A 17,910-nucleotide genomic window follows, 5' to 3' on the forward strand; every position below is an offset into this window, starting at 1 on the left:
TATTTTGTCTTTTAACAATTGGCTGGTGCAAGAGGAGCACAATTTTGATTTGTGCCCCATATGGCTAGGGGAGTACAATCAGTACCTAACTGTTTCAATTTGCGCTGATGAATGGATTCATTCTGGTATTCATTGAATTACCACTTTGTACTGAGGGTAACTGTCTCTTGGAAGACCTTCCACCATAAGGGTCTTGCCCTGATATATTACCATTTTATCTTGTTGATAAATCTACAGGTTCAGTTGTGACAGAGGAAAAAATTCAACAAGCCAAACAAATCTATGAGCTTCATTTCAAGCAGTCTGTTTTTCACGAGGAAGGATGGCGATACATTATAACGGTAGAAAACTATCCCTTTAGAAAAATTATTAGTGTGTGCAAACAATTTCATTTAGATGAACCCTGAGTATATGAAATTCATGATGCAGAATTTTTTTTACCAAAATCATTATGTATTAGTTTCACAGTTAAACTGTAATTACAGGTATGTCACTTTTTAATAATGTGATTTCATGCTTGAATACCAATCAATAGATGTGCACCTTGAGTTTGGGTTGCCATTGTTAAATAGGGGATTATTGTTTTGGGGTTTAAATGATCTCTCAGCAGTAACAGCTGTGCTTGTATTATTCCGTATAATCCAGACCTTGTACTGAACCTTTTCCACTCTGTCAAAGATGCATCCTAGGAGTTAACAATGACCCTACTTGATGTAATTTTGGGACTTGATTTTAAAACATATTACCCATGCACTGGAGCACATTGATGTTCTGTAGGAGCTTAATGGCCTACTCATATGCCTAAGTCGGGTGGAAACTTTCAGTGGTTGAAAAAAATGTTTTTTGAAGTGTACAAAAATATGTGAAATTTTTTTCATTATTTTTATTGTTTGTACAATTGATTTAGATTGACTTCTTGTCTTTCTTCAATCTTGCTTTTTCTATATCTGAAATTATAGCCTACAGTTTGCTCCCACAGTGCATTTGTGCACCACCTATTAAGGCGGTTTTCACGTCCCATTGAGTGAAATAGAACGTCGTACTACTAGAAAATATAATGAAATGCACTACACTATGAAATAAAAGCAAAATACTGCGGATGCTGGAAATCTGAAATAAAAACAGAAAATCCTATAAAAACTCAGCAGGTCTGGCAGCATCTTTGAAGAGAGAAACAGAGTTTCTAGTCCTTATGATGTTTCTTCAGAGTAGTACAATATGATCCTTCTTAAACTGAAACATGTTATCTGAATATGCCTTGAAATCTTCTTTTATTTCAGAAACACAATGGATATTTACCTGTTCGTATTAAAGCCATTCCCGAAGGAAGCATCATTCCTCGTGGGAATGTCCTTTTTACAGTAGAGAATACGGATCCCAAATGCTTTTGGTTGACAAACTACATTGAGGTTTGTTTTCACTGTTTATCATTAAACCTTGATGCCTGATCCTGTGAGAATTCTAGGGAGCAGGTCATTGGCATTTGTTATCAGGTGTCTGCACCTGGATTGGTACAGTTGTTTTGCACCTTCACCCCCCCCCCCACCCTAACCCCACATTGGGGTGGCATTTGGGAAAATATGGTATTGGACAAGCCCTCGGAGGCAGAGGCAACAGGTCAAGTTAGAAATTTTAGTGAAGACTGGAAATCAGTTTCAAAAGTGGAAGAATCTGTGTTTCTTCAGTGTTCCAGGTCATAAAATTTACCTGAATTATTTTTGTAGACCTAATTTCAGCCTCTTGTAGGCACACTGTATATTGGGACCATGAGAGGTAAGGCAAGTAGGAACTCCAGTGGCTAATGCTATCCCACCTGCATTTTTGACGTTGGGCTGTAAGGGAGTGGACACAACTAATACTTGCTCCATTTTCCACCATCATTCTCTCTGCACTATCCATTGGAAGCTTCACGAATGTTTAACATCACTGGCCCTAAAACAAGTAGTGGAGTTCTGACTTTGAAAATCTGTGAGTTAAAATGAGCTAAATAGACTCCATTAAGGCTCAAGCTTTCTCCAGTAATAATTTAACAAAAATAAATCTATATGCTTTCTCTCAACAGACCATGCTGGTTCAGGTCTGGTATCCTATCACTGTTGCTACCATATCCAGGGAATTCAAGAAGATTCTAGCTCTATTCTTACACAAAACATCAGGAAGTCTGGATGGTCTGGAGTTCAAATTTCATGACTTTGGTTACAGGGGAGTCTCTTCACAAGAGGTACTATTTTACATTTCATTTCAACGTTGGGTATAATTGTCTTTGGTATTTTATCATGTAATTTTGATTTGGGATGACCCAATAAACCATTCCGATGTGCATGATGGCAATAATGTCTGGGCAGTAAATATAGCAAACATGAACTTGGAGGTGTTTCAATCAAATGGGGCAGTTTTTGGTAGATTTTATTTGGATAATTTGTTCAAATTAGTTGGTTTCACTGTTTCCATCGGCTGAATTTTATGCCCCTTCCCTTCACCACCCCAGGCATATTTTTGTCAGTTGGGGGGAAATAAAATACAAAGGGTGCTTAGCGCACCACCTTCCTGCCCACCCCCAACCTGTCTCCCATATACGCTAGGTGGGCGGGTGCTGAAATCAGCAACCCGCCTGCCGTATTTAACTAAGTAATTAAAGGTCATTTGAGCTTGTTGCTATTTGACTGGGACATTACATAGCGCCAACTGTATTATCGTGTAGGCTATCAGGCAGGAGTGGGCAGTACATGGCCAGGTTGAAAAAGGGCAGGAAGGAATAGGTGACACATCATTCTGGGGGGTGCTCTGTGTGCATCAGGGTCACCCCTCTTCATTCCTCTCCGCCTGCCCTCCAAGACAGTTCTTCCTTCCCCCGACTGTCCTGAACTCATGGATCCCTCCTGCCCTAAAAGCCTGGGATTTGTCTGTCTCTGGCAGCCATTACCCAATCAGATTGGCTGGCACTTCTTGTGGGCGGGGTATGGTCTTCCTCCCACTGAAGGATGGAATTTCCACTCTCGTCCAGTTTAGCCCACTGGTTGTGGGTCTGGCTTTTTTTGGTGCTTCAGCTGCTGACCAACTTTTCTTTGCCCTGTAAAATCCAGCCCTATGTTTTTGTATGCAAGGGAATTTGTGCTGCTACCCAATTGTGTCAGACCATAATTGCTTCAATAACTTATTTTGGAGAGGACAGACAGTTGGGAATCTGAAAACGGAGTGAGTGGGGAGGCAGTCAGAAATCTGAAAAAGGCACAAGTGGGGAGGCAGTCAGAAATCTGAAAAAGGCACAAGTAGGGAGGCAGTCAGAAATCTGAAAAAGGCGCAAGTGGGGAGGCAGTCAGAAATCTGAAAAAGGCGCAAGTGAGGAGGCATTCAGGAATCTGAAAACGATGCGAATGGAGAAAAAAATATCTAAAAGTAATGTCACAAGAGGCCCGTAAGTTGGTTGGTAAGTATAGGCCTTTCCGGACTTGGCACAGAGGAGATGATTGGTAAGTAACAGGTGAGTTATTATATTATACCATACTATAGTTAACATTTTATACAAAGTTTATGGTATGTCAATGCCGCTCGGCCATGTGGAATGTGCATCTTGTGGGATGTGGGAAGTCATGCAGGCACAAAGACACATCGGCAGGAAGTGTCACCAGATGCAGAAACTTGAGCTTGAGTGGCAGGTAGAATCACTCAGACATATCCACAATGTTGGGGATTACCTAGATAGCATGTTTATAGAGGTAGTCACACTGCAGCTAATAAGAACACAGGCAGAGAGGGAAAAGGTAATGACTGGCATATCTAAGATAGTGAAGGAATCCCCTGATATTCTCTCGCTCTCTAATCATTTTTCCATTTTGGATATTGGTGGGGCAGATAGTTCCTTGGAGGACTGAAGCAAGAGCCAAGTTCCTGGCATCACAGGTGGCTCAGCTGTATGGTAGGGGTGGAGGAAGAGTGGAAGTGTTAGGGGATTCCATAATTCGGGGAACAGACAGGTGGTATTGTGGCCGTAGACGTGACTCCAGAATTGTATGTTGCATCCTGGTGCCAGGATCAAGGATGTCACAGAGTGGCTGCAGCACATTCTTTTGGGGGAAAGTGGTCCACATTGGGACCAATGATGTAGGTAGGAAAAGGGATAAGGTCCTGAAAACAAATTTTGTAGAGTTAGGAAGGGAAGTAAAAAGCAGGACCTCAAGCAGTAATCTCAGGGTTACTCCCAGTGCCACATGCTAGTGAGCATAAGAAGAGGAAGACTGAACAGTTCAACACATGGCTGGAGAAATGGAGTACGAAGGAAGGCCTGAGATTTGGGAGGCATTGGGACCGGTTCAGGGGCAGATGGGACCTATACAAGGAGGACGGTGGGACCTATACAAGGAGGACAGGTTGCACCTTAAAATGACTGGGACTGATGTCCTCGCAGGTAGGTTTGCTAGTACTGTTGGGGAGGGTTTAAACTAGATTGGCAGGGCAATGGGAACCTGAGGGTAAATTCAAATTGGAGAGGAGAGAAACTGGCAGTGAGAAATAGAGAAGTATTAACTGATAAGGAGGATATATCAGAGTAGTATCAAGGTAAATAAGATACTTGGAGACTTTGATATAGTTAGAGTAGACAATAGTAAGTCCTTAGATGGGGTCAGAGTAAGGGGGTAAGTAAAAACAGCCTAAATCAGGGTTAATGTGCATGTATGTGAATGTATGGAGTACGGTTAATAAGACTGGTGAACCGCAGGCACAAGTTGACAAATGGAATTCTGATATTATTGCTATAACAGAGAGACCTGGCTCAAAGAAGGGCAGGACTGGGTGTTAAATATTCATGAGTACAAGGTGTTTAGGAGATACAGGAAAGGAAGAAAAGTTGGGTGGGGGGGTGGGTGCGTAGCAGTTTTGATTAAAGATGCCATTACAATACTGGAGAGAGACAATGTTCCAGAGGGGTCACAGAAGGAATCTCTGGCTATAGGTAAGGAATGAAAAAGGAACAATAACATTGATCAGTGTAGTACATAGACCAACAGCTAGTGGAAGGGATGTAGAGAAACAAATTTGCAAAGAAGTTACAGAGAGGTGCAAGAATCATAGAGCAATTATAATGGGGGAACTTCAATTATACAAATATGGACTGGGATAGGAATAGTTGAAAGGTACAAGAGGGGCGAGAGCTCCTAGAAAGCATTCAAGATAATTTTCTGCTGCAGAATGTTTCCAATCCAATGAGAGGGAAGGCACAGTTGGACCTGGTTCTGGGGAATGAGTTGGCCCAAGTGGATCAAATATCAGTGGGAGAGCACTTAGGGGACATGACCATTTTATTATAAGATTTAGGTTGGCCATGGAGAAGGAAAAGGAGCAATCCGGAGCAGGAATAATTAATTAGGGGAAAGCCAACTTGAATGAGTATAGAAACACAGAAAATAGGAGCAGGAGTGGGTCATTCGGCCTTTCCAGGCTGCTCCACCATTCATTATGATCATGGCTTATCCTATATCTCAACGCCGTACTCCCGTGCTCTCCCCATACCTCTTGATGCCTTTAGAGTCCAGAAATCTATCCATTTCCTTCTTCTGACTTGGCCTCCACAGCAATCCGTGGTAGAGAATTCCATAGCTATAGGGATGAGAATGCATCCGAGTCGAGTGAGTTGGAATCTAATGCTGGCAGAAAAGACTGAGCAATGGGCCACTTTCAGGCAATGTCAAGGTATATTCCCTTGAAGGGGAAAGGTAGGACAGATAAATCGAGAGCATCCTGGATGACAAGAGAGGTAGAGGTGAAAATGAAAAAGAAGAAGTGTGTATACAACAGATGTCAGGTAGAAAATACAATGGAGAATCAAGCTGAATATGGAGAATCAGGACCAGAGGGGAAGTGGAAAAACCAATAAGAAAAGCAAGGAGAGAGCATAAAAAGCTAATATAAGAGGAAATCCCAAAGTCCTCAAAGTATATAAATAAAAAAGGGTGGTAAAAGAAAGTAGGGCCAATTAGGAATAAAAAAGGAGATTTGCACATGGTGGCAGGAAAAATAGCAGATGTATTAAACAAGCATTTTGTATCTTTCTTTACAAAGGAAGAGGATGTTATCCATGCCGAGGTGAGAGATGAGGTAACTGGTACACGAGAAGAACTTACAATTGAAAAGGAGGTGGTGTTAGAAAAGCTATCTTTACTTAAAATTGATAAAGCACCAGGACCAGATGAAATGCATCCAAGTGTACTGAGGGAAGTGAGTGGAAATTGTGGAGGCACTAGTGATAATCTTCCAATTTTCTTTAGACAGAGGGATGTTGCCAGATGATTGTAGAATTGTGAATGTCACAACCTTGTTCAAAAAGGAGTGCAAAGATAAAGCCAGCAACTTCAGTGCTAGGGAAACATATAGAAACTATGGTTTGGGACTAAATCAATGCTTAGACAAGTGCAGGATAATTAAGGAAAGCCATTCATTCAGGGAAAATCATGTTTAACTAACTTGCTGGAATTTTTTGAGGAGGTAACAGAGAAGGTTGATAAGGGCAATGCTATTGATGTGGTGTATATGGATTTTCAAAAGGCATTTGATACAGTGCCACATAACACTTGTGCGCAAAATTCTAGCTCATGGAATAAAATGGAAAGTAGGCACTTGGATAAGAAATTGGCTGAGTGACAGGAAACAGAGAGTAGAGATAAATGGCTGTTTTTCAGATTGGAGGAAGGTTTGTAGTAGAGTTCCTCAGGGGTCAGTGTTGGGACCCTTGCATTTCTGATATATATTAATGACCTAGACTAAGGTATTCAGGGCATGATTTCAAAATTTGCAGACGATATGAAGATTGGAAATGTTGTAAACTGTGAGGATAGTAGTGAACTTCAAAAGGACACGGTGGATTGGGCAGACAAGTGGCTGATGAGGTTCAATGCACAAGTGTGAGGTGATTCATTTTGGCAGGAAGAACATGGAGGGACAGTATAAAATAAAGGGAAAAAACTCTAAGGGAGGTGCAGGAATAGTGGGACCTCAGTGTTTATGTACATAAGTCATCGAATATTGCAGGACATGTTGAGAGCAGTTAATAAAGCATATAGTATCTTAGGCCATATTAATAGGGCCATTGAGTACAAGGGTAAGGAGGTGATGTTGAATTTGTATAAGACACTAATTAAGCCTTATCTGGAGTACTGCGTCCAGTTTTGGGCACTGTACTTGAGGAAGGGTGTGAAGGCATTGGAGAGAATACAGAGGGTGATTAGAGTCTGGAACAAACTTCCTGAGAGGGTGGTGGAGGCAGGTTCAATCAAGGTATTCAAAAAGGAATTGGATTACTATCTGAAAAGAGAGAATGTACAAAGTTATAGGGATAAGGCAGGGGAGTGGGACTAGGTGGGATGCTCTTTCAGGGAGCCAGTGCAGACTCAATGGGCCAAATGGCCTCCTTCTGCACTGTAAAGATTCTGTGATTCTGTATTGACCTGAGTCAAAGGATTTGCTTCTACAATGCAGGAATTTAGTTTATAAGATAGAAAGTTCCAGTGAAAATGACAGTGTTGTGCTTACTAATGAAGGTTGATTTTCTTTGATTTGCCTCCAGTATCTTGGAGAAACTAGATCCACAGAATATTTAAAAAAAAATGGGATTATTGGAGCAAATCAACCTGATTATTCTTTAGTCAATTTAAAATAGAGGGACAACTGGATGAAGTCCTTTACAGAAATGCACCATTATGGACAGAAGGGGTATTAATTTAAACAACACTAATTTCTCTTCTAACCACCCATCCGTAAACTGAAAGATGTTTTGATTTGTTTCCCTCTTTTTATGTAGTGGCATATTTCCTAACCCCTCGGTTTTGGTGCAATACATTTTTCTATTAATAACCCTGCAGCAAACTTGAGACTGGATGAACTCAAGAGGTTAGTCTATTTACACACAATGAAGGAGGAGGGTCACAATGTCACCTCCACACTCAGACAGTAAAGAGAGGGAGAGAGAAAAGAAGAATTTACAGTACAGAGACCACAGAGAAAATAAATATTGGTCCACGTGGGTTCCACAGTCCAGAATCATAGCACAGTGAAGTATTCCTTCATGAAGGTCAGTGGGCTGAAAAAGCGATGTCATAGAATTCACTTCTATGTAGTGTTGACTTCACACGGTGAGATAGGCACGTAGAAATGAATCAGTCTTGTAGGTGATGGTACAGAAGTTCCAACAGAAGCAGTGTAGATGGGGCCAGGTGTTCAACCTGGGCAGAGCTCCTTTTCTGTGAGTCTGCCAGTCAGATGGTAAATAGCTGGCTAAGCTTTGCAGTTCAGCAAGGCAATATTACTGGTTCCACAAGCCAGAGGCCCATGTCACATGACTTTCAACTCAGTACCATCTTTGACAAAGGATGTGTATCCATTGTCTGGATTCCAAAGAGTCTTAGCCATAAGGAAGTGAAAGAAAGGTTGAGGAGCCTTTGTCTTAGCAGACGGTCCATCTCCTTTTGGCCAGCCTGCATTATTAAATGCAGATGGCCTTTGTTTAGATCTCTTTGAAGCTGGGCTGTGCTGTCCCCAGATGATGGTTCGTAGCTCCTCTGACATAATGAAACATGAGATTTACAAAACTGCAAAGTGGCTTCTTCTCTTCAGGAGTCAAAGACACAGTTTCAGCTATTTTAAGGGTCTTTGTTCAGTTTTTAAAAGTTTAGAAAAATCCATGGTGATATCTAAAATTATACAGTGTGAGGTCTTAGTCCCTTACATATCTAATTATTTTGGTTGTGGCTGTGCCTGGATGCAGAATCAGAAACACTCCCTCATCTACTTGGGCTAAATATGGCTTCTATTTCCTTTGCTTCCTATAAATTCTAACATTTTTCAGAATGGCTTGCTTCTAAAGATAATGGTATCAGTTGTCTTTTAAGTGTTTCAATTGTATTTCTTCCATTGTATCTTCTCTCTGCCACAAAGAGTCCTAATACATGGAGGAAATTAATTCCTTTTTGATGAAGTAGCTGTCAGCTTGTTTACCTTTTTTAGGTGTATTAATTTTGTAAGTTAATTGTCCATTTAAGTGTTGTAATAAAGTGCATCCCGGTGAAAACGATGGAGACTTATTTTCAGAAGTTAATGAACAGTTGTCTAAGCCTGATGGATTGAATGACCTATCCGGGTGAGAATGTCAGATCCTACACTGGCAATTAAATGCCTGCTTTACAAGGTTGGATGCCTATTTCTTTGGATCATGCACCCAGTCATAAGCTGACACATTAAAACAACTGAAGCTTGAAGCTTTGCATCTCATGACCCTGAAAGTACCTTTAGTCATAAATATCAATGTTTATCAATAAATAAAGCAGCACTCTATCTTAATCTTTGAGTGTGTTGATTTTTGTATTTGAGGGAGTGAACTTCCTGCAGAAGGTTAATGCACATCCTTATGAATGGACTGTTCATACAGACCCCAATAAAGTTAATCTCCAGTATATGTGTCTATCCATTTTTTTAAAAATTGTTCATGGGATGTGGGTATCTCTGGCTAGGCCAGCATTTATTGTCTAATCCCTAATTGCCTTGGTCAGAGGGCATTTAAAAGTCAACCACATTGCTGTGATTCTATAGTCACATGTAGGTCAGAACAGGTAAGGATGGCAGATTTCCTTCCCTAAAGGATATTAGTGAACCAGATGGGTTTTTACAACAATTGACAATGGTTTCATGGTCACCATTAGATTTTTCATTCCAGATTTTTGTGAAATAAAACTCCACATCTGCCGTGGCAGACCCAGAGCATTACCTTGGATCACTAGTCCACTGACAATACCACTAAGCCACCACCTCCCTGAATAATGAACGTTATTCGGATCAAGATGTTAGAGAAAATGCTCATATATGATTTTAGATCACAATGGAACTATGTTATTGGTCAATAAGATCATTATATACTGGCTGACAAAAACTCCATGCATGGATCTGAAAAAGCTTAAAATAATACCGAGACCTGGTTTTCACAGACAGGATGTTTCATATCCCTGGATACAAAGTGTTCAGGAAAGCGAGAAAGGAGAGAGGGGGTGGCATTATTGATTATGGGGAATATTACAGTGCTGGAGAGAATACACGTTCTAGAGGGGTCAAGATCTGCATGTATTTGGTTCAAACTAAGAAACAATAGAGGTATCATTACACTGCTATGCTCTATAAGCTACCAACCAATGAGAAAGATATAGAGGAACAAATTTGTGAGGAAATCACAGAAGTGCAAAAGCTATAGAGTAGTTATAATGGGAGAATTAAATTATCCTAATCTGTTTCCTACATTACTATATTGACTACACTTCAGAAAAGAACTTAATTGGCGTAAAGCACTTTGAGACATCCGGTATTCTTGAAAAGTGCTATATAAATGCAAGTCTTTCTTTTTCTGATGTAGTGTGGGATAGTAGTAGTGTAAAGGACAGAAGGGGAAGAGTTTCTGAAATGTGTTCAGGAAGATTTTCTAGATCCATATGTTTCCAGTCCAATGAAGAATGAGGTATTGCTTGATCTGGTTCTGGGGAATGAAATGTTCAAGTTCAATGAAATGTACATATCAACAGGGAAAAATTTAGGGATGGTGTTCATGGTATAATAAGATTTGGGTTGTCTATGAAAAAGGACAAGAGCAATCCAAAGTAAAAGTAATAAATTTGGGGTCCAATTCCAGTAAGGTAAGACCAATCTGGCCCTGGTAAATCAGAATCCAAGATTGGCAGGGAAAACTGTCCAGCCTGCCCTATGTTCACTAGTTGGCCAATTCGGGAAAAGTTACTGCCGGATGACTGTTTCCCACAAAATGTGGGGCTGTGGCTTCCATTTGACCCTGACCTTGGGGTTCCAATCCAAAAACCTGTCCATATGAGGACAAAAGCAAGAAAATTAGGTGAACCTTTTATAAAACACTGGTTTGTCCTCAACTGGAGTATTGTGTCCAATTCTGGGCAGCACACTTTCTAAAGCTTTCACAATTATTCTAGAGGAATGCTGGAAAGATTTGTGAGAATGTTTTGAGGGATAGGTGACTTCAGTTATGTGAATAAACTGGAGAAGCTGAGGCCGGTCTCCTCAGAAGAGAAGTGTTGGATCCAGTGCCCTTGGCTATTGGGGCTAAATGCTTATTTCAGGGTGACTGAGTTGGTACAGGGACAGAGAACATCAGGGGATGTTGTTAGAATAAACACATGCAGTTTATTTACAAACTAAACTCAGCAGCAATACTTGTATACTCACAACATAAAACTCTGTCTTTACTCCTCAGTGACTAACTCAAGACTGTCCCACATAACAGGTAGCTCGTGCTACTCTGTTATTGGATATTAAGATCATGTGACCTTACATTACAATACTTGTCTTAAAGGTATATTACATATCAGATCACTACAAGAAGGTTAAGAGGAGATTTCATAGAAGTATTCAAAACCATGAGGGATCTGGGCAGAATAGATAGGGAGAAATTGTTTTCATTGGCAGAAGGGTTGAGAATCAGAGCACCAATTTAAGGTGAATGGCAAAAGAACCAAAGGTGACATGAGGATAAGTTTTTTTTTACGCATCAAGTTGTTAGGATCTGAAATGGACTGCCTGAGAGTTTGGTGGAGGCAGATTCAATTGAGGCTTTCAAAAGGGAATTGAATAATTATCTGAATAGAAACAAAAACTGCAGGGCTACGGGGAAAGGACAGGGTAGTGGGAATCCATTGAATGATAGCTGACACTCGGGTAAGTTACAGGTACTGAGTTTCAGGAGGGAATTCCATTGGGAAACCGGATAAGCCTTGAACAGGGGAACCATAAATTTTTCTTGTGAAAAGTTTTAAAAATAACGTTATCTATTTGGGCCTTTTCTGGCCCTGCATTCTCTTTGCAGTTTTACTGCCATGCAATGTTAGTGTAACAGCTTCCCAGCGCAGGCTGTCAGTTAAATTTGCAGTGTGGGCCCAATGACTTCCTCAAATGCCAATCACCACATTTAAAGAAGAACCCTGCTGGTTTTAGGCAGGTGTCCTTACCACCTACTTCATTTGCACAGGTAGTTTCCACTATAAGAATAAAATATATGGCTATAAAAATGGAACCTGAGTTACATCTGTGAACTCTGGTCGAATTTTTCTGCCACCTCGCAACATCACTTCATTTATGACTAACTTGTTCTTGACATCCTATTTGGATTGCCATGGAAGATTATCTAACAATAGCATGATAATTTTTGCTCACAGATATTTACTTTGTGTTTCAAACTAACCTTCACATAGACTCATTTGACAGCACTTTCAACCTTGCCATCTCTGTATGGTTAGAGAAGTTGGTCATCATTTGCTGGTTGCAGTTTGTGACTCTCACTGACTGAAGGTCAATTGACGGGTATGTTCTTCAGGTATCCTTCACCAGCTAAGGATTTTTCTTTCACCATGGGACTAATCTGGCTACTGCATGTGTTATGCTGTTTTCAGCCTGTCGTGGTTCACATGTGACCTTGTGTTTCTCCTACAACATAATGATCTCTATTTTCAATAAATCAGATACATTAGCTTTTTTTTTGCAACAGATCCAGCGTTTGCTATTTTATTTGGACTATTCCTGAGTTCTGCCTGAAATTTTTGATTTGTTATGACTTTCACCTCTCACTTGAGATTATGGTGCTGTTGTTCCATCCCTTAGAAGTCAAGTACAGAATTCACTGCAGGCAAACAAACTTATTTCTAAGCAACCTAATGTTGGACTAATATGACTTATAGCAGTTAGTGGGTCAACAGCTGTCAGATGAAGTTAAACTCTATTCCACCTTGTAGCTAATGAAAATTGCTTAGAACCTGTCTGCAAGACAGTCGGGTAAAGCAATCCAGGCCTTCATTTAAACAAGTTATAGATTTGTTTTCTGAAGGTGTGTCAGTTTGTCACATTTGTACTTCAGAAACTACTGCGACACTATCATAATGTGTAGGAAATAAATGGAATAAACTGTAACTTTTCCCCCTTTTTCTCTTTGTCATCTTACTGTATAAGCTGGCAAGAACATCATAATGATTTACTGACACTTGATTTTCTAGTGGAAATTGGGTGCCTCTATACCAGTATTTGTGGTTTAAAAGTTGGCACCGGTGGATACCCAGCTTGTCATAAACACTGCCTAATGTCCTTTCCATTTGGTTATTCAAGTATTAGCTTCTTCCTGCAAGCATTTCTTTTCAATGACATGACAATCAGAGGAGTATAAAAATAACTGGCTAGACATTTGTGTGCTTTTGGGCAGATTTTGAGCACTTAGCCCTCTCATGCTAGTTCCACCCGAGGTGGGCAGCAGGCAAATTTGATGCCCTCACTTCATCTGCATAATTGTAGCATGTAATCAAGAGGGTCCTGCATTGCTTCCTCCTCCTTCATGTTGGTGGATATATCTGCACTCAGCAGGGGAGCCAAGCAGCATTGTGCAGATACCATGTGATGCAGCCAGCCTGCTCTTCTTAAAGGCTGGCTGTTCATCTTAAAGAGAAGCAGCATTGAATAACATTAGAATTTAAATGATGGAAAATTAAACACAGGGCAAAGAGAGGATTTCACGATGACTGATGTGGTGCTGGAGACATATGTGGAGGAGCTGGGCAGGAGGAGAGACAACATGGCTCTGTGGGATGCCAGGAGGATCTCAAGGCCCATCAAAGAGGAGTGGGTGCAGATGGCTGGGAAGGCATTTAGAACCGAAGACCTGACAGCAACACCGCAAGAATCTAATGACCTCACGCGGGTGTTCAAGCTCAGTGAAAGTATCTTCACATGACATCTTATATCCTCCAAACCATTAGCCTCTCGTATTGCTCAATGCACCCTCATCACTCGCCCATCAACAATCGCTAGCACACAGGACTCATTTCCAAATATTTCACCAATGCTGTCAACTTCATCTCTCACTGACTCCATATAGCTCCAGCTATTCAGCTATGGCAGACAAATTACCCAAACACAACACTACACAATCACTGACAATCTGCTCTTTCTTTTGCAGGGTAAGGCAACAGGCAGTAGAAACTATCAGAATGGAATTGGTGGAGGAGATAGCTATCAGCATCATGGGGATGGCAGTGAACCCGTGTCATCCGGTGTCACTGAGAATGTGTAGGATGACAGTATGTTCCTACCTTATGCCCCTGCTCAACTTCCAGTTCACTGTCATCCTGCTATCCAGCAAGATGAGCAAGCTTCAGGTTATATGATCACGACCTCGTGCTCCTCACCTTACCCTAACCTTCTCCTTCTCAGTTCCTGCTTTTGACATGTAAGAATTGCTGGCTATTCAGCAAAGCACGAATGAAGGGCTCCTTTCACTTAACCTGACACTCTCAGCCACTAGCTCAGATACTGTTACTGTGCTGCTTGAAGGCTAGTATAGAGCTGGGGTCAGCACATGGTACGACATGTGGGCATAAATAGGCTGCAGCCAGGCTGGGGATCAAGGAGAGTTCACTTACTGGAGGACACGGTCGCAGAAGAATTCTGCTACACAGAAGAAGAAAGATTTTTGTTTATTTAGTGTCGTTGGGCTGACTGATATCAAGATTGAGCTGCTTCACAATCTTCCTGTGCAAATAGGACTTTTTGAAGAGGCTCTGCCCTGCGGTCCACACTGGGAACAACTGGCAACATTGCATGCCCGAGCAAGGTAGTGTTAGGCCTCTGTTATGCCACCCCCAGTGATACTACAGAAATTGCATTCGCATTCATTGTCTTCCTACATATTCACTCCAGCATTTGGTACTCTTCAATTTAGTTCAACTAATGCCAATATTGTCAACAGAATTACAATGGCTGTTTTAGTAACAGCTTCAGTGACAAAGGTATCCATTAATCGGTCTTCATGACAATATGCTATCTCAGTACAACTCTCTTCAACACCCAAGTCCATCCAACATAGGAATGCTGATTCCATATTTGGGAACCTATTCTCACACCTTGACCTGGATGTTCTCCATGACAGAGAACCTCTGATGTGGAGAAAACGGCAGATGAGTCTGGAAATCGCAAGTCTCACCCACAAACATGGCATTTCCCATTTTTGTGCGGGCGAGGTGTGATTCGGGCATGCATGTTTCACTGAGACAGCTGACCATTTAAATCATCAGCTGCCTTGGTAGGCTAGAAATGTGGAACCAAAGTGTAAGAGCAGGTCTGAACTTTGTGCACTACTTTGGATAGCCAGGGTACCCCTTTGGTGAGGTGCAGGTACCCCTGTGGAATTAGCTTGAAACTTGTCTTCATTGCCCCAGAATTGGCACAAACTCAATACCAACTATTTCGCTGTAAACCAAGGGAATAGGAGGGTGAGGCTGGTGTCTCACAGGGCAATTATGTTTGCTATCACTGACTTGTGCACCCAGGTGCCCAGAAAAACTTCGTGCTGGAGAAGGGCGCATATCTTTTTGTGGGAAGGAAGATAGAAGATGGGCATGGCACCCATCTTCACCCAATAGATGCTGTAGAAGCCAGTCAACGTTAACAGCCAGAGGGCAGAGGAAAAGGCTGCTGCATGTGCACCAGGAAGGAGAGGCAGGTCAAGCAGGTATTACCCTGTGGGAAGGATGTACAGACCTAGGACATCATACCTCAATATGACAGAGAACCAATGCCAAAGGTGACTACGGTTAAGCCGTGAGGTGGTGCAGGCATATGTTGCATGGTCCAGGAACAACTCGAGCTACACTCCATCAACACCCATGTCTACCAGTGTCTGTAAAGGTAATATTAGCTCTCAATTTTTTTGCCTCGTGCTCCTTCCAGGGATCATAACAAGAACTGTGCGGTATATCCCAACAGCACATAGCTGCATTAAGGCTGTAACTAATGCCCTGTTTGCTTGTCTGGGGGAATCACATTAATTTCTCTGTTGCTTTGCTAACTCGGATGCAGAGAGCCATGGCCTTTGCCCAATTAACAGGCTTCCCTCAGGCGCAGGGTATTATTGATTGCACCCATGTTGCTATAAAGGCCCCAGCTCAGCGTGCGGACACTTGCATCAATGAAAGTCCTTACGCTCACTTCATGTCCGGGCCTTGTGACCACAACAAGGTCTTCCTTCAAGTGTGTGCAAGGTTCCCTGCCACAACTCCTTCATACTAAGTGGTTCCCAATACCCTCAGCTATTTCAGCAAACCATGCAGGTGTGTGGTTGATTTCTAGGGGACAAGGGCTATCCCTTAAGAACCTGGCTAGTGACTCCCTTAGGAGCCCGCAAACAGAGAGGGCAACTATAACAGCAGCCATGTCATCACAAGGAGTACAATTGAGCAGACCATTGGCATTTTAAAAGTGCTCTTCAAGTGCCTCGATTGCTCAGGTGGAGCTCTGCAATATGCCACAGCATGGGTATTGAGAATAGTAATGGTGTGCTGCATGCTGCACAACATTGCGCAGTGTAGGGGCTTCCAAATCAATGACAATGAGGTTGTGAGCAGAGCTCCAACCTCTGAGGAGGAGGAAGTTGAGGAGGAGGTGTGGAAGCCCCTGTCCATTTTGATGATTCCAAACTGGATGAGGAGGCTGCCAGTGGACGAGCAGCTATGTGGCATGGACATGGAGCCAGGGCTGACCTGCAGGAGGAATCATTGCCAAGCAAGTGCTTGTGCAAAATAGATTATCATATAGTCCTCAGATCTCACAATTGCTATTATCCAGTTCCTGGTGAGCAACTTCCACCTAAAGAATCTTGTACATTGATACCACAATTATTCAAGGATTACCAATCCCCGACAATGGAGAGAATCAGCATCAATGAGTTTGACTCAGTCACGTTCAACCCTCACCATCATAACCATGGGCCTCATTGTATTGCAAACATACATTGTAATAAGTCCTTCACAACCTGGCTCCGTCACATGAGTGCCTGTGCCTGTAAATGAGATGCCAAAGCCACCACCTTGTTCCTAATCAAACCATGTCTACAATGCTGAGAGTGGCACGACTTAATACTTACAATCCTATCAGCATATATAAGGTTTAATGTTCCAGCAAGCATGCAGATAAGGCAAATCACGCATGATGAGCCCCTAACTGTGCAGCATCAGCTCTTTGAAAGAACTTGTGCACCACCCATTCTGGCCAATGTTCCAGTTTCTGAAGCAGGCACCACATGCAACATTCCTGGCTTCCATATATCTATGGAAGGCAAATGCAGCCAAAGTTGTTAGGACAGTGAACAAGCAATATTACCTGGAGCATACATGGTCTCTCGAGCTAATTGCTTACACCTAGATCAATGTGTAACACTGCCATGTGGATGAATCCTTGGAACAGGCACTCATGCTTGAGATGCACCTGCTGCCCAGCATCTCTTCTTGGAGCCTGATCATTGAGCCTCCCTTAAAGTCAAGCTTGGATGGATAATAAAAGATACATGGAACATCTTGTATGTGCTTGAGCCTTTTACCTTTGGATTCTTGTGATACAGCAGAGAAGGAAGAAACCCTTAAATAGATCACAAATCAGTTGCGACCTTGCTCCTGTTGATGTCATGTCAAGATGCACCTCAGTATGCTGCCCTTATTATTGGTAAGAACCCTCTTCATAATTTTACCATTCTTTTAGAGCTCTGTAGTGTACAAACACACACCAAGTCATGTACATGTGTAAGTTAATATATTCAAGAAGTGCTCAAATGTGATATATGCGATGTGAAAAGTGCAACCATGGCGATCCCATTAATGCTCCAGGTGAGACGGTACCTTGCACTCAGGCACACTTCTACGAAGTTTCCCCCTTATTGCCTTGGAGGAAGTGGAGGCAGGCTGCTCACTTCTCAGTCTATGAGGAGCGTGGTTGTTTACCTTGTCGTGCAGGCACCTGTTGGGGTCCTCTTTTCAGACTGCAGCTTCAGCAGCTTTGGATGGGCATCTGTGGTCACTGGCATCTGTGGAGCAGATGAGGGCTCTG

The 17,910-nt window shown here is 42.0% G+C and overlaps 1 protein-coding gene across 1 annotated transcript in view; it reads left to right on the forward strand.

Moving 5' to 3' along the window:
- Window positions 1-17,910, forward strand: part of nampt2 (nicotinamide phosphoribosyltransferase 2) — a 66,026-nt gene that overhangs the window by 8,033 nt on the left and 40,083 nt on the right. Inside the window, exons 3-5 of the mRNA XM_041192052.1 lie at window positions 238-341; window positions 1,281-1,409; window positions 2,063-2,221. Of these exons, the coding sequence (XP_041047986.1) occupies window positions 238-341; window positions 1,281-1,409; window positions 2,063-2,221 (392 nt within the window). The remainder of the gene's footprint in view (window positions 1-237; window positions 342-1,280; window positions 1,410-2,062; window positions 2,222-17,910) is intronic.

This window comes from Carcharodon carcharias, chromosome 7 (assembly GCF_017639515.1).
Source record: "Carcharodon carcharias isolate sCarCar2 chromosome 7, sCarCar2.pri, whole genome shotgun sequence".
In the NCBI taxonomy this organism is placed as follows: Eukaryota; Metazoa; Chordata; class Chondrichthyes; order Lamniformes; family Lamnidae; genus Carcharodon; species Carcharodon carcharias.